General features: G+C 44.3%; 1 protein-coding gene across 4 annotated transcripts in view; it reads left to right on the top strand.

The window, feature by feature from the left end:
- The window catches only part of slit1a (slit homolog 1a (Drosophila)), a 150917-nt gene that overhangs the window by 13053 nt on the left and 111308 nt on the right, over positions 1 to 26556 (top strand). For all 4 annotated transcript variants that reach the window (XM_037533010.1, XM_037533008.1, XM_037533009.1 and 1 more), the window contains exons 2-4: positions 888 to 959; positions 5607 to 5678; positions 7325 to 7396. In XM_037533010.1, the coding sequence (XP_037388907.1) occupies positions 888 to 959; positions 5607 to 5678; positions 7325 to 7396 (216 nt within the window). The remainder of the gene's footprint in view (positions 1 to 887; positions 960 to 5606; positions 5679 to 7324; positions 7397 to 26556) is intronic.

The following is a 26556-nucleotide window of genomic DNA, read 5'->3' as shown; positions in this document are numbered from 1 at the left end:
AGAAGAACATCTGCACGATGGTTTTGTTTTCAGTGACTCGTGAGTGAAATGTGACTGTACTGTATTTTGCATGTTCCTGTTGGCATGCCACTCGCTGTAAGGGGCAGAAAGAAAACTCGACATTGATAAATACATTCGCATTTACGGCATTTGGGCTGACGCTCTGATCCAGAGCGACTTACAATCTGATCATTTTACACAGGCAGGCGAAGGTGGTGTTGGGAGTCTTGCCCAAGGACTCTTATTGGTGTAGTGTAGGGTGGTTACCCAGGCGGGGATTGAACCCCAGTCTACAGTGTAGAAGGCAGAGGTGTTACCCACTACACTACACTGTACCAGTGATGTTAGGATCATGGACACCACCTGTCTACGTCACCTCTGTAACAGCAGAATGCAAAGAAATAAAAGAAGAACGGACCTGAAACTGAATGGCTTAATGTAGCTGATCCATTAAAACGTGCCTGGATCGGCTCTGTACCTGAATCCTGTACCAAAAGTAATAGAACGGTGTAATTGAATGGTACTTCCAGAACTTTCACATTCTCTCTCTTTCTCTCATTTTAAACAGACATGCTCTCTGTAGAACTGAATGAATTTGACTCGGGGGAGTCTGGAGATACAGACACAGATGCAGACATGTTGTTATATAGGTACTTGATTATTTACTGTAGGGCTCCTTGTTACGGATCTAGACTAAACATGCCCGAGGCCAAGCCAGCTTAAGTGCATGCAGGCTTCAAGACCACTTAATATGCTTTAGGGAAGTTTGATTGTCATGTAACAGGATCCTGGAATCGGCAAACACTTGTGACCATCATGTAATCTCACTTCAGTGGAAGCATCCCGACGGAGCAGGCCTTCTTTAATATTTGATGTTTCTCTTGCAGGGAACTGAATGGAAATAACTTCACCCGCATCAACAAGAACGACTTCGCTGGACTCAAGTACCTCCGTGTTCTGTAAGTGCTTTCCTGATGGCCTTTACTGATGTACTGGAAAGACGTTGATTGCCATGTAGATTCTTATAGCCTGTAAAAAAAAAAAAAAAAAAAAAAAAAAAAAAAAAAAAGATACATATATTTCGTTGCTGTCGGAAGAAAACCTTGTATCTCCATTTTTGGCATTTTTTAGTTTTTGACATCATTTGAAATTATCTGTTACTCTTTACATAGTTTGTGAATTTTATGATGAATGGCCTACAGGAAATTACCCAAAATGACATGGGAAAAATTCTGGTTCCATTGACTTACATTGAAAGTGAAGTAGGTTTTTTCCTTCTCCTGTAAAGTTACTATTTTGGAGATGCAAGGTTTTCTTCCGACAGCAGCGATATATATATATATATATATATATATATATATATATATATATATATATATATATATATATATATAATCTTTTTAATCATTCTTCCACTCTTGCACACTTACATACAAAGGGGACGTCCACCTGTCTTTCACAAAGTCTGCAGAATTTGGTCAATAAGACATAAACGGAGTCGGTTTGGTGTGAAACGCTCCTTACTCCGTCAGAGTTGTTCGCAGTGGTGGTGATGGGGAACCAGACGGCTGAAGGCCTTGAAGCTGCCTTATGTAACAGTGATTTCACAAGATCATAAGGAATACATTGTTTTATGCCTGAGACATTGCTTTTGGTCAAAAGGAGTGATGACGTAACAGCACTTGTCCATAAATAAATAAAGAAATAAATAGATTAAAAAAGGTTTTGGACACACTCAGCCAAAAGATGAAAACCAAAAGTCTATCAGTAGATAAAAAATACAATAAAATAACCTTTTATTAACATTTATCACAGTATGTGCCATGAAATCTAACGAAAAAAGGGCTGATTGTCTGCGCACTCAGCAAAAAGGGTTCTAGATGGTACCAGAAAGGGTTTTTTGGCCTGTAACAATAGTGGAACCCTTTTTGGTGCTGAACTGAACCATCAGCACACTCTCCATCAATCAGAGAACAGCTTGGTGATGCAAAGAACCCTTGCTGAGGGTGATTTGAGTGCTCATGGCTCTATATAGAACCGTTTTCTTGACTAAAGAACCCTTGAAGGCGAGGCAAGCATGTCAAACTGGAGACCTTCCAGGCCAAAGTGCTGTGGAGATCAGTGTTTACCCTCATCTAACGCTCTGAATTCAGTTCAGGAAGGCTGATGAGCTGAATCCCTCTATGGTGTTTTGACCCGCGAGGACTGGAGCCTGACGCGTGTGATTTAAGGCAACAAAGATTCCTATACTTTGCCCTTTAGCTATCATAGCGATATTGATCAGCCAAACTATTGACAATAAATATTGTGTTATTGCACAGCCCAAATTCAACATTACACACACTGTGCTGCACTTAAACCCAATTAAACATGCTAATTATACTCAATTAGTAATCAAACGTGTAGACGGGATGCCTTTTTTTGCGTTGTATGACATTCTGATGTCATTTATCATGATTTGTAATAGTAAATATCGTCATATTACCCAGTACATGTCTCGACCTCTGGTTCCTATCACCACCACTATAAGGAAACTGAGTCTAAGTTTCTCTGCAAAGAATCATGTCACATCGAACCGCTCTGAATGACTTTGTTTACGTCCCAGTGATTGAATTGTGCAGAAAATGTTCTTCTAAACGTCCCTTCAACGTTCTTCTAAAATCTCCCTCCCGGAATTCTCTCTCCTGCACCCCAAACACAGAAGGGCAAATACTGCCGTCATCCTGTCACAAGCAGGATGGAGACAGCTCTACATGCGGCTCAGAAGCGGGAGCTTGAGGTTTTCTGTCTGCCTGTTAACCCCCACCACACACACACAGACACGAGCTCCCTTTGCTCTCCCCAAGGAGCTCCGAGGTCTCCTTCTGGCCCCTGCAGTTCCAGGCGGGTTGTTAACATGATTAACATGGAAGCAGAAGAAGGTGGTGGGGGGGATCTCTCACGTTTCTGACCCCTGCCAGTCTCACCGCCTCACTGCAGAAACGGGGGGCTGTGAACCTTTGCCCTCGATGGTGAAGGCACTTACAGGAAACGTGGTTTATGCTTACAGACACTGAGAAAACAAAGAGCAGCCGTTTCGGTCGTCTGCCTTCCGAAATCACGCTCGCCGTGGTTTTTGGTCCGAGGTGGCTCGCGCTCTGCTCCAGTCATGTGGCTCGTCTGTCAATGAGTAAATTTGCAAAGATTTGGTTAAAGCATAGATGTCAGAAATGCTCTGTATTGTGCAAAAATCAGAAACCCCTCATCATTTATTCCATTTCCAGGCAAAAGGGCTATTAAGTGGATGGATAAGAGATAAGAAACACTGTGTTCAACTGGCTTAGGAAAGGGAAAAGTCAGTGGAAAGTGTTTGAAAAAGCAGAAGTTTTCAAAGCTACGCTCTTAAAGAGGGTTCTTTAGTAATGAAAATGGTTCTATATAGAACTAGGAACATTTCGAGAACCCTGTGCATGATTGCATCGTGAAAGGGTTCTTCAGATCTTCAGAACATTCTCCATCAATCTGCAGAACCCTTTTGCAATGCAACCCTGCAAAGGGTTCTCTGAGTGTTCATAGTTCTGTAGGTCTTCAGGTGTGTAGAGTTTTTGTAATATAGTGAAAATGTGGCTCCTAACAACCACCTGGAAGAGCTGGATGAAAGCTTTGATCTCTGAGAGAGAGGAGAAGATCAAGCTGCTTCAGATCTGAAAACATCCACAGGTGTTTCTGTCCATCCTTCCACTGTGAGAAGACCACTCAGCGCTGTGGGTCTGAAAGGATGCGTAGCTGACCAATAAGAACCTCACTGAGAAAAGGAGACGGACACACCAAACAAAGAAGCTGAACGATGGACCGACCGCCCCAGAGTCCAGACCTCAGCACCACTGAATGGGTTTGATCACTTCAGAAAATCATCAACCAGCTTCTCAGACTGAGCTTTGGAGGAGTGTCTGCAGGTTCTCTGAGGAGCTGGAAGTGAGGATCCTGAAAAGAACAGAAGCTGTGATGAAAGTAAAGGGTGGACACGCAAAATATGTTCTGAAAGGCCATTTTGACTGGAAACTGAAAACAGAAGGGTGGACATGCAAGTGGACAAGGACTTTGTCCTCAACTAATTTTAGTTATGAGGTTCAACGTTCCACTTGATTATAGTTCTTTTTTGGGAAATAATGAGAAACATTCTCTGAGAGACGGTGCCCTCCATCAAAAATCCCCATTACCTTTGGAGAAAAGCACTGCCTGTTTGTTTATTTATCCCTTTGCTTAATTATGGTGTCTGATCTGTGATTTGCATTTGCGTTTCATCCCAGGGAAGTAAAAATACAATTGCTGGCTCTCATTTGAAGCCCTCAAAGGGGACTCGCTGTTCCATGAAAGCTGATTTTAATGAACAGCTCTTTTGTTTTTCCTCAAAGCCAGGACGCATGTCTCCCAAGGTGTTGGATTGTACTGCTTCCAAGGCATCCGTTGTTATTTTTCATGCTTATTTATTTATTTACTCGGTCCACATTTGTTTTGGCAGTCCCCGTGATGAACTTGTTTGTACTTGTGTGTGTTTGAAGGCCCATGTTCTAGCCTGTGGTTCAAGCCTCTTGCCCAAACAGCAAATAAGTAAGTTCAGTTTGGAGCTTTCAGCCACAGTGGTAACCCTCCCTTCTGTCGGCCAGGGGCCTAAACGTCTCGGAGCGCGCTGGCCTCCGTGGTTCACACCCCGGACCTCTGTTCAATCAATGAACCTAACACTCTCCCAGACCACACCAGCCTCCCCTCTGGCCACACACTACCGCCACAGTCTCACTGCCCTCCCAAGCACTTTTCCTTGCCCACTTTCCTGGCTGGACTCCCTCTGCTCCGACACCCCATTTGCCAAGATTCCACCAGCTTCTTTGGATCACAAAATGGGTCTGTCAGCCCTTAAAGAGAGCCGCAAGCCGGGCCCTAGCCACCCAGGCCGTGCCCCTAATGTTGCCAGTCACAGTAGTGACCGCTATGGCCAACAATTTAGATCACATTATCATTGAGAACTGACCGTTTCAGTGTACACTCACTCAGCTGTCATTTCATTGGGTACATTGTGTCTACACTTATTGTCCATTTTCTTAGTTCCACTGACCATATCGGGCACTCTGTAGTTCTACAGTTACAGACTGTAGTCCATCCTGAAGGACAGGGTAACAGAGTATCAGAGAAACAGATGGCCTACAGTCTGTAACTGTAGAACTACAAAGTGCTCCTATGTGGTCAGTGGAGCTGAAAAACTGGACAATGAGCGGAGAAACTGACACCTAATTTGTAACAGTGACAGTAATTTGCACTCAGTGTTGTGGCCAAACTAAGATGACAATGACCACACCCACAAATGTACTGAACTGTGCTACTATTGTTTATTACACTTGTTTATTTTAACTCACTCTCACTATATCTGTATAAATCTGTATCTATATAAAGTGTTGCATGGATTTGACCATTTACCGTGATTTATTCAGGTGTTGAAGGCAAAGTATTGTGTCACTGGCATAGTCCCATAATGTAGATACTCTACTTCTACCCGGCAAACGTCAAACATTTGGAGAAACGAGACAGTCCGGTACATTTCCTTACAGCGTCTTCTCGCCTCTCTTCCACAGACAGCTGATGGAAAACCAGATCGGAGCCGTTGAGCGAGGGGCCTTCGACGACATGAAAGAGCTGGAGAGACTGTAAGTGCTCAGACGTTGCCGTCTCCTTTTAGCTCTGTTCAGTTTTATGTGCAGATCTGACCTTTGAGGTGTTTGTGCACAGATCACGTATGTAAATGACCCCTAGCTGTCGTCAACGTGAACCTACGTCTGCCTTGAAAGGACCTGCAGACACACCTTAGCGTCACGTTAGACATTGTTGACATGCAGTCGTCACTGGACGATGACGACAGCGTTCTGATTGTCCTTGTTACGGTCGCCTATTCTTAGGAATGAAAAAGATTCCTTAGGCCAGATTTAGGCTTAAGCCACTCAAGCCCTCACATATGAGCACAGGAAAGCGGCCAAAGACAGCGGTAAATTATTACCGTGCTAAATTCCAAATGGCACAATTTTGACCCTTGAGCCGTCCTTCGTAGACCAGGCTGAAGCCCAGCTGCTTGAGCGCTGTATGTTGCTATAATAGAACCCACAATTGTAGCCCCATACATGCAAATACAGCATTTAAATGTATATATATGTATGTATATATGTGTGTGTGTGTATATATCTCGCTGTTGTCGGATCAAAACCTTGTATCTCCAAAATGGTAACTTTACAGCAGAAGGAAAAAACACACTTTACTTTTAATGTAAGTCAATGGAACCAGACATTTGTCCAAGTCATTTTGGGTGGTTTCTTTTGGTCCATTCTTCATTAAATTTCCACACAATGGAAAAAGCCACAGATATTTTCAGATTACATCAAAAACTGAAAAACGACAAAAATGGAGATAGGAGGTTTTCTTCCGACAGCAGCAGTGTATATATATATATATATAATATTTGATATTTATAAACTTGAAAATAAGTGCTAACTAACAGGTTTGTGATTGAAATGTGTCATTTGAGAATTGTCATTTTCAGTCTAGGCCTTAGGCTTAGCATTAGTACGAACACCCTGCAGACAAGACACCAAACACACGGAGTCGAGCAAACAGAGCTCACTGACTTACACCAGCCTTTCAGGAACCCAACCAAGAACACATGTGGCAGGAAACCTTAGGCTTAGGGTCATTACAAGCGCCCCACAAACAAGATGCTAATCACACTCTCGCGAGCCTGCCTGCAAAAAAAATCCCTGCCAGAAATTTGTAGCTACGGCCGCAAGTCGGGTCCAGGCGTGCGCCCGCTGTTGAAGCGAAGGAGCCACATCAGAGGCGCGCTCCTGTTATGTGGCGAGCGATTCAAGTCAGGAGAAAGGCCGTAAGCTTGCAGCTGCTGGCTTTAATGTGCAACGCGTGGTGTGATGTGATCCCCCTCATATCATCTGCTCTCTTCAATAGTTCCCCAAAACCAATAGCTCTTAAAGTTCCATATGTTTTCTTGCTTTACTCTATGCGGTCTCATTTGGTAATTAGTCCCAATCTGTCCCCAATTTCGCTAATTACCCCACCCGCTCCACGTCGCACCTATCGGTGCTTTGAGGCGTCTGAATAGCTATAGCATGTTCCTCACCACGTTTTAGACAGCTGCCTTTTATATTCGGTAGTACCCAAACTGTGCTCCATGTGGATATGCCAGGCACACTTCAAAAAAGGTTTTGTTTTCTTTGCTGTTTACTCGCTCCATGTTTACTGCAATGACTTTTTAATTTTGCCCCCCCCCCCTTCCTTTTGTCTATGACAGACGGCTAAACAGGAACCAACTCCACCAGCTCCCAGAGCTACTGTTCCAGAAGAACGCTGCTTTGTCACGACTGTGAGTTGCCGTCTTTCCTCTGTGATGTGCTTCTTCCCGGCCTTTTCTTTGGGGTTTTTTTTGATACCACTCAAATGTCATTGGCTTGAAATGTTGTGGCACATTACGAGAAGGCTTGTGATTTGCAGGCTCATGCTGGTTTTTGTGGTAACGTTTGGATAGGTATGGCTGAGAAGAATTTTAAGAGGTGTGGAGTGCTTTGTTTTTCTACGCAGATCGAATTCTGCCAGATCATGCGACTCCGCGTCTGGGAGGGTTGTGAATGCAGCTCTATGGCAACGTGGACTTGCTGGAGGAGGCCATAAAGTTTGAGGGCACTTCATTCTTCATGGTTATGAATGTTTTCATTGATGGGAAACATTTGGGGTTTCTTTTTGTGGCGTGGGCGGCCAAATGCCTCCCTGAGAATAAACTTTCGCCTCTCTGGTGGGTTGGACGGGCTTTTATTCCATTCGTTTGGGAAGGAAGGTTAGCGGTTCTGAAACGGCACCCCCCGTTGAGGCGGCGAACCACAGCCATGCTAAACTTTTATTTATGTCTGCAAGCCTGTTTCCGTTTCCGAAGATAATTGGTATAGACTCTGTCTTTTCTGCTGATCATTTCAGTTCAGGTTACCTGTAGCCGGAGCTGGGAATGCTCAGTTACTGAGACACGGAAAAACCATTTCCCTCTCCAGAACCCCACCTTCTCAACACACTCGCTCACAGAAGTGGACCCTCCAAGGCCAGACCTTCACTTAAGTGCCCTGTTCACATCATTCCAGCCAGGCACGTCTGGAAACATAGGCACACCTATGAGCCTTTGGCAGTTGAGCCAGCTGTTTGAGCAATTCACCAGGCATCAACTTTTACTGACCTTGATTGATGGGCCTCACTGTGGGAAGTGCAGGCTGTCCTGTATTGTCTCATCCTTTCCTTGTATTGGAAAACTAAGGATGCTCAGTGACATAGGAATCGTATTGACTATTGCCAGTCACTTATTAAACTTTTCAACAGTTTTTAAACGTTACTGATATTTCAGACCAACTGATGACACGTTTAGCGTGTTCTGGAAGAGCCCTGACGAGTTGATTCCACTGCCTAACAGGACAACCACAGTGAATGAAATGGGAGGCAGCTCCCATATTGTAGACATGTTTTCCGTATGAGCTTTCAAAACCAACAGCCACATCGGTGTTTGAATTACAGGGATGCAGGACAAGCATAGCTCCCTCAAGACTTGAGCTCACTTGAAAACAACAAAATCTGAAGTTTGGGTGCTCATGGATACTTAAAATGAGCCATTCTCTTATGGTTTTCTGCCCTCGCTCTTCTACAGAAATGCATGATACTCGTTGATCGTAAGATGAAGGTGCCCCTGAGGTTCTCCCATATGACTTGTTTCTTGTGGTCTAATTTATTTGCCTAATGCAGATTAACCCAATTATGTTTGTGTAGGTTGCTATGCTAAAACATCTTGAACTATACAAGTATGATTCTCTGTGATACTAAGACACAGTGGTCTTTAGGTTGGTATAGCGTAGTGGGTAACACCTTCTATACTCTAGACTGGGGTAAGTACCCTAAACTTCCTTGGGCTAGACTCCTAACAGTACCTTCACCTGCCTGTGTAAAATGATTAAATTGTAAGTCGTTCTGGTTAAGAGCATCTGCCAAATGCCATAACTGTAAAATGTATAGATGGCCAAAAGTGTGTGGACACATGACCATCTGTCATGAGTTTTTTTGGACACCCCATTTCAAAACCATGAGCATTAATGCAGAGTTTGCCACTCCAGACTCACCTTTCTTGTAGCTATAACAGCCCCCACTCTTATAGGAAGGCTTTCCACAAGATTTTGTATTGTGTCTTCGAGAGTTTGTGCCCATTCAGTCAAAAGAACATTTTGAGAGGTCAGGTTCTGAGGCCTGGCTCATGATCAATTCATCCCAGAGGTGTTCACTGTGGAGGTCAGGGCTCTCTGCAGGCCATTGGAGTTCCTCCACTCCAAACTCGTCAAACTGTCTTTATTAGCCTCGGTTGGTGCACAGGGAGCTCAGTCAATCTGGAACAGGAAAGAGACTTCCCCAAACTGCTGACGCAAAGTTGGAAGCACGTAATTGTCTAAAATGGGGGTCATCCTGGCTCTGGAGAGCTGCTATACTGATGAGTTCAGATCCAACACACCTGGCTCCAGTGCTCAGTTACAACTGACAATCTTCATTACCTGAATCAGGTGTGTTAGATTATGGTTGGAGAGAAATTTTGTAGGGTGGTAGATCTCCAGGACAAAGATTGGACACACATAGCCCTAAGGGGGCACAAACCCTGAAAAACAGCCCTAGCCCATTATCCCTCCTCCACCAAACTTTACTGTTATTGTAAAGGTGGCGTTCTCCTGGTATCCACCAAACCCAGATTTGTCCTTGGAACGTACCAGATAGTAAAGCATGATTTATCACCCCAGGAAACATGTTTCCACTGCTACAGAGTCCACTGGTGCTGCTTGGCATTGCGTGTAGTGATCACAGGCTTGTGTGCACCTGCATAACCATAGAAACCCATTTCACGAAGCCCCCCGGTGAACAGTTCTTGTGCTGATGTTGCTTCTAGAGGCAGTTTGGAACTCCTGTAGTGAGTGAGGCAACAGAGGATGAGTGCTACAGTGCTCAGCCCACGCTCTGTGAGTTTGCTTGCTTGGTTTGCAGCTCTGTGACTGTTTTTGCCCCTAGAAGCTTCATTTTCACAGCAGTAGCACTTATATTTCGATCTAGCAGGGCAGAAGTTTCATGAACTGACTTGTGCCAAGAGCCTCATCCTTTTAAGCACCCCACATTTAAAACTACAGAGCTCTTCAGTCTGACCCATACTACTGCCAACATTTGTCTACATGGATTGCACGGCTATGTGCTTGATTTCATGCCACTGTTAGCAATGAGTGTGGCTGAAATATTGACTATCGTTGTAAAATCCCTGCATATGTGCATCCGTAAGAGAAACCCTTTCATCTCGACACCATAAGCAATACCTTCAACAGGTTTTGAAGTGTATTCCGTGTTTAGTGCTTGCTGGTCTAACTGGGACTGGGACAGGAATTAGGACAAACCTTCTTGTAAAGCCTCCATGTGGTCCGACATCTGTGATGCAGCCTCATCTCCACCAAAGAGTCACGAATGGTTAAATTACAGCATTGTCTCACTTAAGTATACAGATTTAAAGACCGTTAAAAGCTTTCTTGTCCCACAGGAAGGCTTGCCTTTGTGTTGCTTGGAGCGCTAACTGGGGCTTGTTAAGGTGTTTTTTCTTCAGTGCCCTTAAAAAGTGGGTTTAATGTAAAAGCCCATTGCCCTTAGGGTGGAATGTTAACCCAGATGTTTTCTCTTGCATGGAGGATGAATTGGCCTCCTCCTCCTTGCCAGTCTCTCTTTTCTGTCACATTGCTGTTCATTGAAAGGTGTCCCTGTGTCATAAGGGAGCACTGGCCTTCGCTGGCCACTGCGTGTGAGGATGGCCTTAGCCAAGTCGCTCACGATGCTGTTCATATGGATGATGCAAGAGGTAGCCAGCAACTAAGCCACTGATCTAGGCTGGTGCAATACTTTTTCCTGAATCTGTGCCCTTCCTTAAAAAGCTATAGAGGCTAGCCAGTCACATACATATGGTAAATTAACAGTTGGGCTGGACTTGCACTGTGAAAGTGAATCCCACCACATGACAGGCTTGTGGCTGAAAGGGGGGGCGATTCTGCAGCAGGCATTCATCCCGAGTTTTACCTTCAGGTTATGTTCACCATAGAAACTACCAAAACCAACAGTCACATCAGTGTGATTGAGTCACGGAGAGCCTGGAAGAGCTCAGCTCCCCCAAGACTTCAGTCCCCTTTGAAAACTATATCTGTTCCGGGGGTTGCAGATACTAAAACCTAACCGTTGTCTTATTTGTAACCGTATCCTGTGGTGCGCAAAATATTGGTGACGTTTTATTTGATGTCTTATTTTTTGAAATGGTGAACTCAAAGATATTGAAGTCGTGCTCTGACATGAGCAGAGTGGGCCCAGTCCAGGACTTGGAGGAAGTTGACAAATCATGTCATTTGACCAGGTGTGATCAAACTTTTGCATGCAACTGCATTTCTGCTCTGGCTCTTCCCAAACATGTAAAGCTTGTTGTGCTTAAAATAAGATGTATGCGATTAAACGTTCTCCCATGTGATCCTGATTGTGGCTTTCTGTTTTTTTCATGCATTGTTCGTTGCTGTTTGATGGTCAGTCATATGGTTGAGATTTGCTCGTTGCCTTTGAATTTCATTTTGTGACTATGGCACCGGGCCTTTGCGCAGGACTCTGCATGCACGTGACTGTTGCGTTGCATTTACTACATGAACGGTCTTTTCAGTAGACCACTCCTTACTCCTGCTAAAACTACTTTTATTCGTACTCGAGTAGTTGCTGTTTTAAAGTAAGGGTCCCTGAGCTTGATTGCAGTGTTTGGCTGCTGCATATGTGACTCAGTGGGTTAAAGACAAAGCCCTGATCTTTTACACCAAATCCGATAATGACGGGATTAGTCCGAATTCCTCTGCCTTTGCAGTAATTAAGAGTTGTGCTGCTGTTTGGAGAATGAATTGTGGTGCTCAACTCTTGAGCGCGATGGAGTAGGACGGGAGGAAGCGGGATGGTTATCTGCTCTCATGACTCTGTCTCCACCGCTGTTGGGTGAAAAATGAAACGCGGTGGTATGCAACACGGCACCAGTTACAGGTTATTAGAGTCCGGGTGATGGATTTCTTCAGCTGGGGGGGTGCGCAGTGGTGGTGTTTGTAGCGAGAGCTGGGGAACGTGGTGAGAGTGAGGACTGAGTTGGTAGAACAATAACAAGCAAGAAAGAGGGGTGGCATTCATCATGGTTAACGACCTGTTGCACCCCCGACCCCCAACCTCCACAGCCTCTCATCACTACCCCCACGTCAAGAAAGAATGACTCCGGTCCCTGTAATCTGCCTCGGCCATGCCTGTAATTAGCGTATTCATACTGTGAGGACTGCCGGGCCGAGGGGCTGAGAGAGTTTGGAGAGGAGGGGTTAAAGCAAGCCTGATAGGTGCCTTCGGGGAGCGGCATCTGGTTTGGAGAAAGCAGCGCGTGAAGGTGGCAGGCATCTTCGGCTGATTGGTGGGAGAACTTCATCCCGTGCGATGGAACCCGAATCTACAAAGGCTTTGCAGTAAGGATACCCAGCTGTTAGGAACCTGTTGCTAGAGGCAACGACACCTACACGCATGGTTCTTTAGTAAAGGCGGTGGTGAAACGGCTCTTTCCATGGTGAATTTGTTCTTCAGGTGGAGAATGTGCTGTGTATGGTTCTATGTAGCATCGAACAGGGTGGTTCTATTGTTATAATGCCAAGTTGGTAGTAATAGCAGAACCCTTTTGGTGATGTCGAAGCAGATACAACACAGTCTCCATCAACTGGAAGAACCATGTAAGCATGGTTATAAGAAGAACCGTGTCCTTTCTGTAGGACATCTACCGTCTTAGCTGGCCTTTTTTTTTTCTTCTTCTTCACTGTGAAAACAAAATCAAGACCTTCTTTTTGTTTCTTAGGTTCTCTATTTGTTTCTTTACCCCCACCCCCCCCCAACCTGCTCACACACATGCCCTTCTATGCCAAATCATAACACACTTTGTGGAGAGCAGGGTGGGTGGCAGCTTCCGTGCTATTGCCTGGCGACCGCGGGTGCCAGGTAAACAAACACAGCGAGTACACAAAGACTAAGTCTAGTAACAGAGACTAACTCTAATTATACCTCCTCTGTCTGGATGTGTAGACAGCAAGTGTGTAAAGGACTGCATTGTTTCTTTGTTTGTTTATTAAAAATCTGGCATGGGAAAAGAATAGGATGCGTTTGACGTGTGGTCATGCATGCAGCCCCCCCCCACCCCACCCCGACCCCCTCCCTTAGCCTGCCCATGCACATCACACGCTTTTGAGGCTTTGAATTATCGTAACATCCTTTTCATAATCTTCCAAACGGTCCTGAGGATCAAAGCACCTTAGTGTGAAAAGCCTCGGCCGGGGATAAACAAGATCGGTTCTTCATTTTATTTCCCGTTTTGTTCCGTAATCTCACTCACCGAGTTTCGAAGTGATGGAATACATGTAATCAGGATACAGTAACTGTATTTTTCAGCACTTGCAAAGAAAAGATTGGAACCGGATTATTGATCAGTTTTTAAAATGGGGTGATCGCTGCCAGGATAACGCCGCAAATGTCGTTAATGCCGTGCGCCAGTGATTCCAGAACTCCCGAACTTGTGTGCGTCGTGATGTACACCATAAAAAAAAATAAAAAGGAAAAGTAATTAATTAAAACCTGTTAATTAACAATAAGTGTTTTCTCAAAGATGATAATCTGTAAAATTACGGTCATTTCGGTTTTTAAAAATATGGCCTTTTACTGTAACAGTTTCATTCAACTAGTTATTCTGACAGTGTTTTACCATAATAACAGTAAAAATCTGTAAAATAAACATATGTCTGTGAAAAAAATTGTCTTTTCGCTTTCAGCGTGTAACCTGTATTCAACAAACTTAATCGAGTATCATAATGTCAGTATCGTTACTTTGATCAAACGAACCTTTTCCCCGAATTTCCATGATTCAGAGTAAAGGTCATCCAGATAGTGATTTCTGTACATTTCCGCACATCCTAATGGAATGGATGTGATTTGGGACCGCAAACATGCAAGCGTTCCTGCATTAGTGCAATCATGCTGCTATGGGTTCGTGCCAGTTTCCTCCCTTTCAATGAAACTGACAAACTTCACAGCCTCAAGTGAAGTTTTACTTATGGAAATTCTTATTTCCTCAATAATAGTGGAACGAAGATTTGTAGTAGTCTTCATTTTTTGTTCAGTCGCCTCGGACTCAGATGAGAGTGGGGTGTAAAAAGTTTGCAGCCAGTGAAGTTGCTACAGTATTTTTTGGAAAACATTTTTCTACTGTTTTTATTCATGCATTCCACTTCTTTTGTGAGCCCAAGTGATTCCGGGCACCAAAACAATCAATCCACATGACTAAAGCTATGTTTACACGAAAGATATTGAGAATTTTCCAAATCCAGATTTTACATTTTTTTTTTCATTTTTCAAGCCCACTTATCTCTTTACACAAGTTGACTTGGAGTCAAGTTACTCCAAGTCAAAAGAGCCTCATTGTTGAGCGAGCTGGGATTGTCCTGAACATTTTGATGTGTAAGATGTGAGTATCATGTCATGCAAGTGCCTTTAAAGGCAAATCTAAGAATATATGCAAAATTCAAACCCCAGAGGGTTGAACTAGACCCGATGTTTGGACCCTTTTTCAAAGTTAATATTCTCTTTTCACCTTTAAATGTAACCCATCAAATACCACCCACTCCAAAAGCCCCCTCTGTCCATCTTTTCTCTTAGTCTCGCAATGAGGCCTGCGGGCCTCGATTTCACTAGTGCTGAGCTCCGCATTCTGGATCTCTCTCCTGTTATTTTGCTCCTTTCCTTCCTTAATTCCCTCTCGCCCGCTGACGAAGAGCCTTAAGAAACGTCGCTATTGCTTGACCACCATCACGGTCTCAGACAAGCCCCTCCGTCATTACTGGATATTAGTCACTTAAGTGAATTACGTAATAACTTCAGTCATCATGGATCGCACTGTAGTCCACATGCCCTGTGTGTGATCACTCTTCACGGATGTGCTGGTTAGGTCTGGGAAAAGGTGTTTATGCTGTAATTTCACATGAACAGTCTTCGTGAAGAATTTGTTCATTGCGAAAGTGGCTACAGCTGTTAAACCCGCACTTAACCTCAGCCGTTTATAACTTTTCGTTCAGGTTGGGTTCTTACAAATTCCTACAGCGCAGTCGCGAGACGGTGATGGAGTTCCAGTGTTCGGAAGCTTAAAGCTTCTTTCTCCGCTCTGCATATAAATGATGTTCCTCTGCGCTGCTTCCATTTCATGCCTTGGTGGCCAGATTTAAAAGCTGGCTGTTGGTACAACACACAAAAATAAATTTGTTTCCTCCTGTGTGAAGGCATTCTGTAATGCTGGTGTTAACGGTCAGCCCTCAAATCGCAGAAAACTCTCTCCCAGACCCCACGTCCCCCCTTTCCCTGCCCTCTGCTCTGCTGTCCTGTTCTGCTCAGTGCCCCTGGCAGACTGTTAATAGCGCAGACTGGCTTGTCGTTTCCTCCTTTTTGTCAGACCAGATGAATACCCAATAAAGGCATGCCAAAGACCGCTTGCACGCTAATGGAGGTCTCTGCTTTGGTGGCTAACTTCGGTGACTTCTTGAGGAAGTTGGGGAGGAGGAGGGGGGGGGGGGGGTGTGTGACTTTGTGTCAATTATTGCTTGGCATTTTCTATTATAAGTATAGTAGTGTTGATTTGGTTAGGAGTAGCTAGCTCACATTAGTAAGCTCAAAGGTTGGTTTGAAGAATAAAAGAATTCCACTGTCCAGTCTCTCTGTCCTCAGTTCAGGAAAAGGCATGTGGAGAATCCATTTGGCCTCTGAATGCAGGCGACAGTTGTACTGCAAAGCAGTACCTACACATACTTACAAAGACCTACCAAAACACTGAGATGGACTGTAGTGCTGCCCCGTTGTTGTATCCTGGAGAGACGGCTTAATTAGATTAAATTAGGCCTGTTGTGCAGGACTTTGGTTGGGTGCGACCTTCTTCAGAAAGCCCCCCCCCCCGTCCACCATAAGAGTAGTCAATAGGCGTTTATACCAGCCTTGCACTAACATAATGATGATGTTATGCTTTGAGAAGTGATCGCTTTGTGGCCATGTTCATTGCTGAGGCCAGTGTAGTAGGCCTACGTAGTAGTAAAGTAATGAGAATTTACTTTTCCCCCAGAAGTAAAAAGCAAAATAAGCCAATTATAGATTGAGAGAAGTAATCAGTAATTTGTAATGGATTATTTGCATGACCCCAACACATGTCATGCACACAGCTCTTTCTTTCCTGGTGTTTCTGTTGAGTTTTAGTACTTATTGGACTTTTAGACTGTTTGAAAAAGCTGGGTGCACTCTTGGAAAGAGATGCATAGTGGTCAGCAGTGGGGTCATCCAACTAACCATTAGCCCGCAGCAGCCGGTCAGCTCTCTGGCCTCTGCCCTTCTCAGGTGGTAAAAGTGGATTTTATGAGTTGTCGCTGGCTTTTTACGGGCCACGCGGTGTGTGAGAGAAACAGAAATGCCATAAAACCATCTGAAGGAAGCGGAAGCCAAAGGGGTAATTTAGAAACCACTCCATCGTCTGAAATATTCAGAATGAGTGGAGTGAGTGGGATGAGGAGGGGTTGGGGGGGGGGGGCAGCAGGCGAGTTCTGTTTGTATGTACTAGCGGTTCTGTGTTTCTCCTTCATCAATAATGCATGGGATGGATCGGGCCTGTTAAATATTCACGATAAAGGGCTTCAACATCAAGCCTTTCAATCAGCGGGTATCAGGAGCCGTGTTTCAAAGCGGCGATGAAGGCCTCTGTAAAGCGCTTGCTCCCACAGGACCTCCGCAAGCTGGATCAGTCTAGAGCCTAGCAAGCGCTGGGATATCTTTAATGAATGGCCCCCCTCCCCTCCCCCGGCTCATCATAACTGCTTTATTTAACACGTGTGTTTTGGGAATTAGGCCAGCTATTATGAATTGATAGGGCATGCATAAGTCATCATAGTCTGGCTCCTCAGCAAAAGTAAACAAGTTGAGGAATTTGTGCGCATAGAGTAAGGAGGGGAGTGGCCGAGGTGTGTTCGGTGGTACAGTGTGGCAGCAGTGGGTGATGGGAGGTGATGCCCAGGATGCAGCGCTGCTTCTCAGGGCTAAACCCCCCCACTCCCACTTCCCTACTTAGTGTGACCAGGGTTGGACTTCCAAGATAGCAGCCAACAATCACAGCTTTCATAGTGACCGGCTTGTTAATAGTACATCGAGACTAACTCCCAGCAGCATGTCCTTCCATCCCCTGTCTGTGGTTCTTTCTCTGGTGTTATGATTTTGAGCCCAGAACCTTTGTTAAAGGTGTTTACTAGAGGTACATTTTACTAGAGGTACATCAAGTCAAAAAAATAATAGACATGTCCCCTCAAAGGTACATCAGTGGTTTTAAGGTCCAGTTGTATACCTTGAATAAGTTTTTCCAGGTGAAAAGTAGAGATTTGTACTTTTTCCTAACCTAATGTTTCAAATTGGAGTAATAAAATAAAAAGCCTGGAGGCGAGACGGGGTGTGTGGAGTCAGTACAACTTAGAATATATAATTTCAGTGGATTGTGGTTCAGTTATGTTCCCTGACTAAAAGTACTGAGATGTACCCTTGAGGGTACCATGCCAGAGACAAGAGCGGTACCTTTTTTCTGAGAGTGCATCCCAACATGGAATGATCCTGAACATTTTTAACTCTGTTGTTTTACCTAACCCTTTATGCACCTTTTCATTTGCCTGCTGGGAATCGTCTGACTGCCGGCGTCTTAGAAATGGAAACGGGTGATGCCGGAAGGCGACTGGTCTAGTGATCTGCTGCAGAAGTTGAGCTGGGGTCTCCCCAGGCAACAAGACTCTAATTCTTCCTCAAACGACACGTCTGAGCCCCTTGTGTAAACAAGGTTTTGAGGAAACCGTTTCTCCCAGTCCCTGTTTTGTCTCTCGTCCTTCTGCGTGTGTAAACAAGCAAACCGTGAGGGGAGAATGAAGCCCACACACACACACACACACACACACACACAGTGCCACCGTCAAGCAGACTATTGCTAACCTCCTCCGAAGACTTCGTTCCCAGGCGACTGGAATAAAGTCTAAGCTCTAGAACAGAGAGCGGGAGATGGGTAAAGACTTGCAGTCAGTTGACGGAACAAGACAGGCACCACGTTTCAGACGGGGAGCCCGATGTTTGTCGGCTGATGCCATCATGCCTGTGATCTGGGCTCCGTAATTAGGCTTTTTGGTGGCTTCCTGGGGAAGCGAATCTGAATTCTTTCTGTTAGTTTACCCTCTGGCTGCTTATGTTTCTCCAAGCTCCTCCGATTTTTTGTTTGTTATTCTGAATCTTTTCTTTGAACACATGAGGTCCTCCTTTTGTTCTGCAGGAAGGGTAGGGGCTCTCCCTGAAGCCACTAGTTCTTTGTGATTGTTACCTGTCGTATAGGAGATCTGCGAGTCCTAATGAAGTACCTTCAAAGCCAGGCCTCCCACCGTTCGTCACGGCCACCCTGCTTGTGCAGTAACTTGCCTGGAGCTCCTGGAGACCCACCACCCTGCAGTGTTTTTGTGCTAGTCCTAATCTAATGTGCCTGATTCTTACCTCCCACCGACTACTTGAGCAAAAACGTTTGGGTGGAGGTGCCTAGTCCAAGAAGGGAGAGATCTCCTTACTCCTCATTGGGGAAATATGGGATTGAAAGGGAAATTCCTGCTGTTTCTACCAGCCTCTCTTAAGTGTGTGCATTCAGCTGACTACACCTACCATTCAGTTTTTTAACCACCCTCTCTGTGCAAGGGCTATGTGGGAGGCTGGCAGGGAGCACAGGTGAACCCCACAGCGGTGAGTTCCAGCCCAGTCTGAATAACTGAGGCCTTGTTCTGGTCCCAATCAGCAAAGACTGAGATGCCTTTTACTTATTGGGCTGGTTTAAATCTTGCTGCCAAATAAGCACAAGCATCTATGAAGAATAAGTTTATTTGTTTCAAGAGAACAAATGGCCTTCTGTACTGCTACAGTAGCTAGGGGAGGTTTTCTTTTGAGGTTCTTTATCTGTGTAGACATCTATACTACATGAATTAAACCCAGTGGCAAGCCGTGAGTTTCACGGCTAGGCTTTTATTTTGGGTCTGTAAATGTCAGAACATTACCTCTACAATGATCTGCTAGCACCTCTATGGAGTTTCTAGTTGTATATTAGTGCTAAGGTATGTTTGTATGTATCTTCAACAGAGACATCTGATGTTTTCATAAGATATTTCATGTTTTATTTGAATCTTCTAAGAGCCATTGGCGTATTTTACCTCGCAGTTTTACAGTGACTCAGTCAAGTCGTAGAACTACTGGTGTTTTTGGTTTTTGTAACTAAAACTTGGTTAGATTGGTTATTTGCGGTCAGTGACACATCTAGGACTCCAAAAGTGTTGGATTCCTAGCCCCACAAATTTTACTGAACCCTCCCGCTTTGTCAGCAATTAAAGTGTTAAGTTTTCAGTCCAGCTTGAAGGCCTAACCCAGAGGTCAGCAACCCAAAATGTTAAGAACCTTTTTGTCCTTTCAACAAAAATCAAACAACTTTGGGAGCCACAACATTTTATGTCCATTTAACCATCTCGGCTGTAAATATGTCTTAGTGTGTGCTCATGTCCTAGTGTAGGATAAAAAAATATGTATAGAAACAAAAATAAAGACTTTGTTTACTCTGCTTTAAGCTTTAGTTCAGCTGTAGCTGTTTTTCTCGCATCTCTAGCAGGAAACTTTTGTGCAAAAGAAGAACAGTTTCTTGTAAAATGTCTCTCAACGTTCAACCTTTTTAAAAATTGAAGTCAGCTTCTCGTATGATTTTTAAATGGTAGCTGAGGTGCCAGGATGTAACCGCTGCACAGTTTTTAAGGTGGAACGGGGAAAATTCCAATAATGAGCTGACGAATGAGAAACTTCAGCTTCATGACTTTTTTTAGTGTTGGACAGTTTCTCACTGCAGATTAAACATTTCAAGAAAACAGCTGAAGGCTTATAAATGCAAAGAAGTCCATCCGTCTCCAAATGATCGATGTTCGTCTTCAGCCTTTCTCTTTCGTTACTAGCAAGCCGAGATTGTTGCCTGCGTTGCTGTGGTGACCAGCAGTCTTAAACCTTAACCTTCAGGCTTAAAGTGTGGATTAGCAGTTAGCATTTAGGACGATTTATTGTTTAAACTGCGTTGAACGACCAGAAGAGCTTTATTTTCTGCAAAGAAGGATTATTTTGATTTTATATATATCAAATTCTACTGCGAAGCCGCACCAGTGCAGTAAAAGACAACTCAAATGTTGCCGACACCTGGCCTGACCAGTGAGAGAGCCGATGTTCCACAGTAGACAGTTTTATATTTTCCATGCAGTGTGTTGAAGATTTAACCAACCAAAGTTTGTACGACTGCAATACTTGCAGAGTTTAAATGATACTGTAAAAAAACGATAGACAAACAGTAAAGTCCTATTACTCGTTAAGCCTTGTGCGAAGGCCCTGAGGGTTCCCCTCTGATAAATCCGCTATTGTGGAAAATATCCTGGAATTGCAGCCTGAGGTAAGTTAAGATATTGTACCGTCTCCAGGATTGAGGAGGGTGACCAACCTTCCCTAGGACTAGTTTTATCCACTCGCAACAGGTACTTTTAGTTAATGCGTCTGCCTTATCCATGTCTATTTTTGTGTGTGGGCCCCCTTTACACAACATGCTTCTCTGTTTCCCTCCAAACCAAAATGGCACGATATTGATTACCTGTCCCTGAAGCCGCTGCTGCACTGATTGCAAAACAACCCCCTCCGCAAGCGTGGCTGCCTTGCTTATCAGTTCAAAGTGTTGAGGCCGGCAGTGTATGTGCCACCTGCAGGGCTGCGGCGCAGGGTTCTGATCTCATTTTCTTCTCAGTAGGAGAAGAGGAGCGAGAGAAGCCACAGGCAGACTTCCACAAGCCAGCCTGCAGCCTGGGAGGCCAGAGTCCTGACCCCCCTGCTTTCTTTTGTGGAAGAAACGAGATAACACTGGGAGGGGAGGAATCGATTTCCTCGCCCTCCGACCGGGAAAAAGTGCCGTCCAAACATACAGTGCGCAGGGACGTCTGTGTTATCGTCCTTAATGTTACAGGCGGTTAATCTCGTCGGGAGAAACTCCCACCATGGGTCAGCGCTGTGAAGGCACACACAGCCCTCTTCATGCAGGCTGGGAAAGGCTCCAGAGTAAAGTTTTCTCGCTGGCTCTTATGCAGACCCCTCCAGGTCAGGAAAAAGAAGCCGGGGAAATTGCGCCCAGAACACTTTGGGTTGACCCTCTGTGGGGCCATGTGGCTGAAATGTGTTCAGAGTCCTGGACAAGGGCATCCTTCTGTTACTGAAGAGTTACATGCTCTGAGCTTGCAATTGCTTTTTGGTTGAACGTCTTTGTTCTAGTCATGGAAAGCAGAATGTTTTAGTTTTCTTGTTTAGCTATAGCCACTTTTCTCACATCTCTGGCTGGAAACTTTTGCGTAAAACTAGAACAGCTTCTTGTAAAATGTCTTTTTTTTTTTTTTGTTAGAAAACATTCTGTAAAAAGTCAGTGATTCTATAAAGGACCCATATCCTACTTTTGGCTTATTTTATTATTTATCTTTGCCCACTTTTAACACTTGTGTGGTTTTAGGTGCCAAAAAAAGAACCCTAATTCACTAATGCATGTATGGGTGAAGGTAAACTGCTGTAGGTGGAATAGTGCATGTAAAGGCATTGGTTCCTGTGACCTCGAAACTGCTTTTACAGCTCAACATTCCCCATATGGACCATAAGAACTTCACATATTTAAAAAACTGAGCAATGTTTACCGTCTACATCAAACTCTTATTGCGAAACGGGGAGGAAATTTCGGTTTCATATGATATGGATGCTACATGAATAAGAAACTTGTGACTTATATCGTGTTTCGCTTGAAAAAACAGATTTTTAGTATCGTTTCAAATGTTGTTATCGTCACAAATACTACAGGATAATGGAAAAAACACTGCTAGACAGATTTTTAGATGAAGTGGCATGTGGGGAATCTTGCCCAATCTGGCAGCGGCGTCTGACTCATGACTCTGGCTAACTGATTACTACAGGGTTGCGTGTTAACATTGGTCTGCTGTGGGCTCCTAGTTTTCCTTTGCTCCACACAGGTTGCCAGTGCATATGTTCTCATTTACCTGAATAATGAATGTGACTGTGAGCATTCGGACCAGCCAGCAAACTGAAGAGACGTCACCTGGTGGTAAAAACTGATATCTGGCCACGTCGAGTTTTCTGACCATCACTGAGGCTCTGGTGGGCTTCTCTGAAAAATATTGGCCGCAAAGTCTTTTTTTTTTCGAGACGCTGCTCTGCCTCTGCCTCTGCTTCTGGCTAGCTGACATTCAGTTTTGCAGAGCAAAGTTTTGCACTGAGCGGGTCTAAAATGAGACGCAGCAGCTGAACTCGGACCGTTTTTGGATGTTTGTTAGCAAATGTAATGAATTTGATCAAATATCCGTTTCAGCCTTTGAAAAAGGACAGATAGAAAGAGGGTGGAAACCTGGGGTGGAGGGTGGAGAGGGTTGTGTGTGTGTGTCGGAGGACGTGGGGGGGGGGGGGGGGGGGGGGGTCATCTTTGAAACTGGCACATTTTCATCTGTCTCCCCCGTGAAAGCAGGGGCACCTGGATTTGCACTTCAAACGGTGCGAACGGTGGGATGCCAGAGTGACACAGAGGCTTTTTGAGGATGAAACAGAAAAGACACGATAAGAACTGAGCTCACCTCCCCTCACCTAAATCTCTCTCTCTCTCTCTCTTCCTCCCTCCCTCCCTCGCTCCTTGGTCATAGCCAGTGAAGTACCAGTGGCAGGCTTGAGGTCCAGGGCCTTTTAATTGGTCCTGAAGGGGGGCTGAGGATATGTGGGCTCACGGCTTAGCCTCCTTTAATGTGGAAATGGAGGCGCCCATTGATTTTGGCCTTGGAGGAGCCTGGCTTTCAAGATAACAGGCCAGTAACTAAATGGCTACTTTAGTTAGTTACGACTCTCACTTTGAGGTTAAATACATTTGTATACAAACGTTACATCGCCCCCGGACAAATGACATGTTTTTTAGACTTTCTAGGTGAAAAGAAGTCAATATATAACTGGCTAATGGCAAACGAAAGGGCAAAAATAAAAAAGATTCAACATCGATGATTAGGAGATGGATGGACTTTGCGTTTATAGGCACTCCAGCCGGTTTCCTGATACGTTTATTCTACAAATAGAAACAGTCAAGCTCTAAAAAGTCACGAAGGTGAAGCCTTTGAAATTCGAACAAGACACTAGCAAATGAGAAACGGACCTCATAAAAGTTGAATTTGAGAGACGTTTTACAAGAAGCTGTTTAACTTTTGGAAGCGTTTCCTGCCGGAGATGCGAGAAAAGCGTCGGTGAGCTGAGCTTAAAGCTTAAAGCAGAGCAACGTGAGCCTGCATTTTCATTTAGCTTGTATTTTTTAGTCTGTACTAGGTAATTAGTGAGGACATATTAAGACACACTTTCAGCCAAAGATGGTAAAACATGACTTCAGTAAAATTGACACACAATGCTGCGGCTCCCAAGGTGGTTTGATTTCCGCTATAACGACAAAATGGCTCTTCTTAACGTTTGGGTTGCGACCCCCGCCCTAGATGATGTAATTGTGTAATTTGACTATGGGCACCAAACTTTTGCATCAGTTTTAGTTCATTAGATGTAAATGTAAATTTATCTGGACCCTCAGTGTTCGTTTGTGAACCGCCTCGTGAGAGAGCCCAGTATTTGCGCTCAGAGCCGGCCCTGACCGATGTGGTGCCCTAGGCGAGATTTTGATTGGTGCCCCCTGCATCATCAATCATCGGGTTTAACACTCACACAGACACGGCAAAGCTTTGTTTTTGAGATTTCTTTTATTTTAGAACGAAAAAACAACCGTAAAATCAGTATTAAAGAAATAAGACGTAAATGAATTATAAATATAACCGTATAACAAATAATAAATACAAAGGTGTTGCACAAAAAATATTTTAAAACTATTTGACATAAAGTAGTGCAGAGAGCAACGTTCTGCTTATTGTAGAGTCTCTAATCAACGAGGATTAAGACCTGCTTATTTAGTGAAAATATGGGGGGGGGGGGTCTTTTCAAATTTCTTTAATGAGTTTAGGGAAGGGGGTACCTGACGCCATCACTTGGTAGCTAGTAACTATTTTTCTGAAGGGAACTTTTACTGTACAACATACATAATTCACCATATTATATTACCTCTGTTTTTCTGCCGCCTTTCTTCCTCCTCTTTTCTCCTTTTTCTGCCCTGGGCATCAGAGGACTTCTGGCATTTAGACATCTTTACGGGGAGATGTCACTCACTCTGTGGCGTTGTCTTTTTCCTCACAGAGAAACAGTAACGAGGTGCACAGAGCGCACGGGGATGGGGGGGTGCGGGTGATGGGTGTTGTGTGGTGTTATAATAATTATTAATTTGACTAATATTATTAAACAATGAAGTTATGATTATGTGGACTTTGCTTACTGTCATATTTATTAATTGTTCATTTGTATTAAAAAAAAAAGTGAGCGCCAACCCCCCCCCCATCCCCCGGACAGACGGCACCCCTAGCATTTGCCTATATCGCCTAATGGATAGGCCGGCCCTGTTTGCACTCATTATCCAATACATAGTCATAGGCAGTGTTCGGTGGCACAGCATTGCTTCCCTCAGCGTCTCCTGAGGCTAATGAAGATATTGTCTTCCCAGTAGTAGCGGTAGCAGTCTGGCTTCCTTCCGTTTAACCCAAGTAGCAGGAAAAACTTCCCTGACTGGAGTTCCCTGAGAAGCTGGGAACCAGTTCTTCTAACCGATGTTAAGACATTAACATCTGCACAAAAAAATCTTGCTACAATCATGTTTGAGTATTTAATCCAAGGTCATGTAGTTTTACAGGCAGAAGGCTTTACTTTAGGCCAGTACTGTACTGAACGAAGATCTGATCACTTGGCTTACCTGCACGTAACTATTGTAAGGGAGCCAGTTCTGCCCTTGTACGGGTTCTGACTCAACCACTATCCCCTGAAAAGTCCAATTTCTTAATGTCATACCTCACCTGCTTGCTTCCATCAACGCTATGCAGACAGACCTGATGCTCATGATGTAGCTCCTACATGCTGTTTTCAAACAGATCCTTCTGAGCCGGCAGGGTATCTTCATTATTTCTGGCGCTACCGTCTCTAATAGGTAACATGGAGAACATCGACTTGCTTGAGACACAACAGCAGCAAGTGAACAAGCCATTTTCATTCTCATCTTCATAAAAGGGGGTGGATTCTTTTTGCACTTGGGCCCATGAGATCCTAGCTACAGCGCTTTGGTCCTTTTGGAGATTGAGAGAGAAGATAAAGGGGAACGAGAGAGTGAGAGACAGAGGGACAGAGACACAGGGCAGGCGCTGCGCCTTCGGGAAAAAGAGTTCAACCGTTTGGCAACGGTTCCACTGAGTGGACATGTCTTTCACTTTTCTCCTGTTTGCTGAGCCTAAAGCCATGGCCTAAACAAACAGAGCTCCAGCCATTTATCTGACCGGACCCCGGGACCGATCAGGAGACAGGCCTCAATTGCAAAGCTTGCAGCAAGCTGAGCCACAAGGAACTTTTCCAGTTGGGTTTATCGATCATTATTTTTGTGGAAACTTCGTTCAGAGGTCAGTTGAGTCCGTTTAGCGCAAACAACCTGTGTGAAAATGGAAAAATAAAAGAAAAAAGGGACATTTTCAAATAGAGATGGCACAATGACCTCTCCAGGGTTTGTCCTGCCTTTCACCCAATGACAGCTGGGATAGGCTCCAGCACCCCCAGTGACCCAGAAGGAGAAGCGACTTAGAAGGTGTGTGTGGGTGGAGGTGGCACAATGAGTCTTTTCTGCTACCCACTGGTGCAAACTCAGTGGGGTTGGAGGGGGCATGTCTTTTCAATTTACATTAAATTACCATTGATGTTTCGTTCAGTTATGTCTCGTATTGTTAAGACGGAAGTGCTCACCTACCCTGGAACGCTTCTGTGCTGTGCTAGGACTGTTGACTTATGCCATAGCGGTTATTAATAGTCCTCCTTGTCTTCTTAGCCTTCTACTGCGCGCATTATGAGAGCAATGAAAACAAATCTTCAGTTCACCTTTCTTGCATTAAATGGTCCTTAAATAAAAGGGATTTATTTTTTTCCGACCAGATTATTAACATCAAAAACATTACCTGAAAATAATGTGTGCGGGGGTTCTTTTGGAGTTTGTTGCCTTGAGGCAACATTATGCGACAATGAGAGAAAATAGATAGATATAGATATAGAGCTGTGTTCCATTCCACCGTCACGCAATGTTGCTTCTAGGCAACAAACATATTTCTGCAAATTCTCGTAACAAACAAATCGTTAAAG

Source organism: Pygocentrus nattereri, chromosome 22 (assembly GCF_015220715.1).
Source record: "Pygocentrus nattereri isolate fPygNat1 chromosome 22, fPygNat1.pri, whole genome shotgun sequence".
Lineage (NCBI taxonomy): Eukaryota > Metazoa > Chordata > Actinopteri > Characiformes > Serrasalmidae > Pygocentrus > Pygocentrus nattereri.
This window is presented reverse-complemented; position numbering and strand designations above follow the sequence as displayed.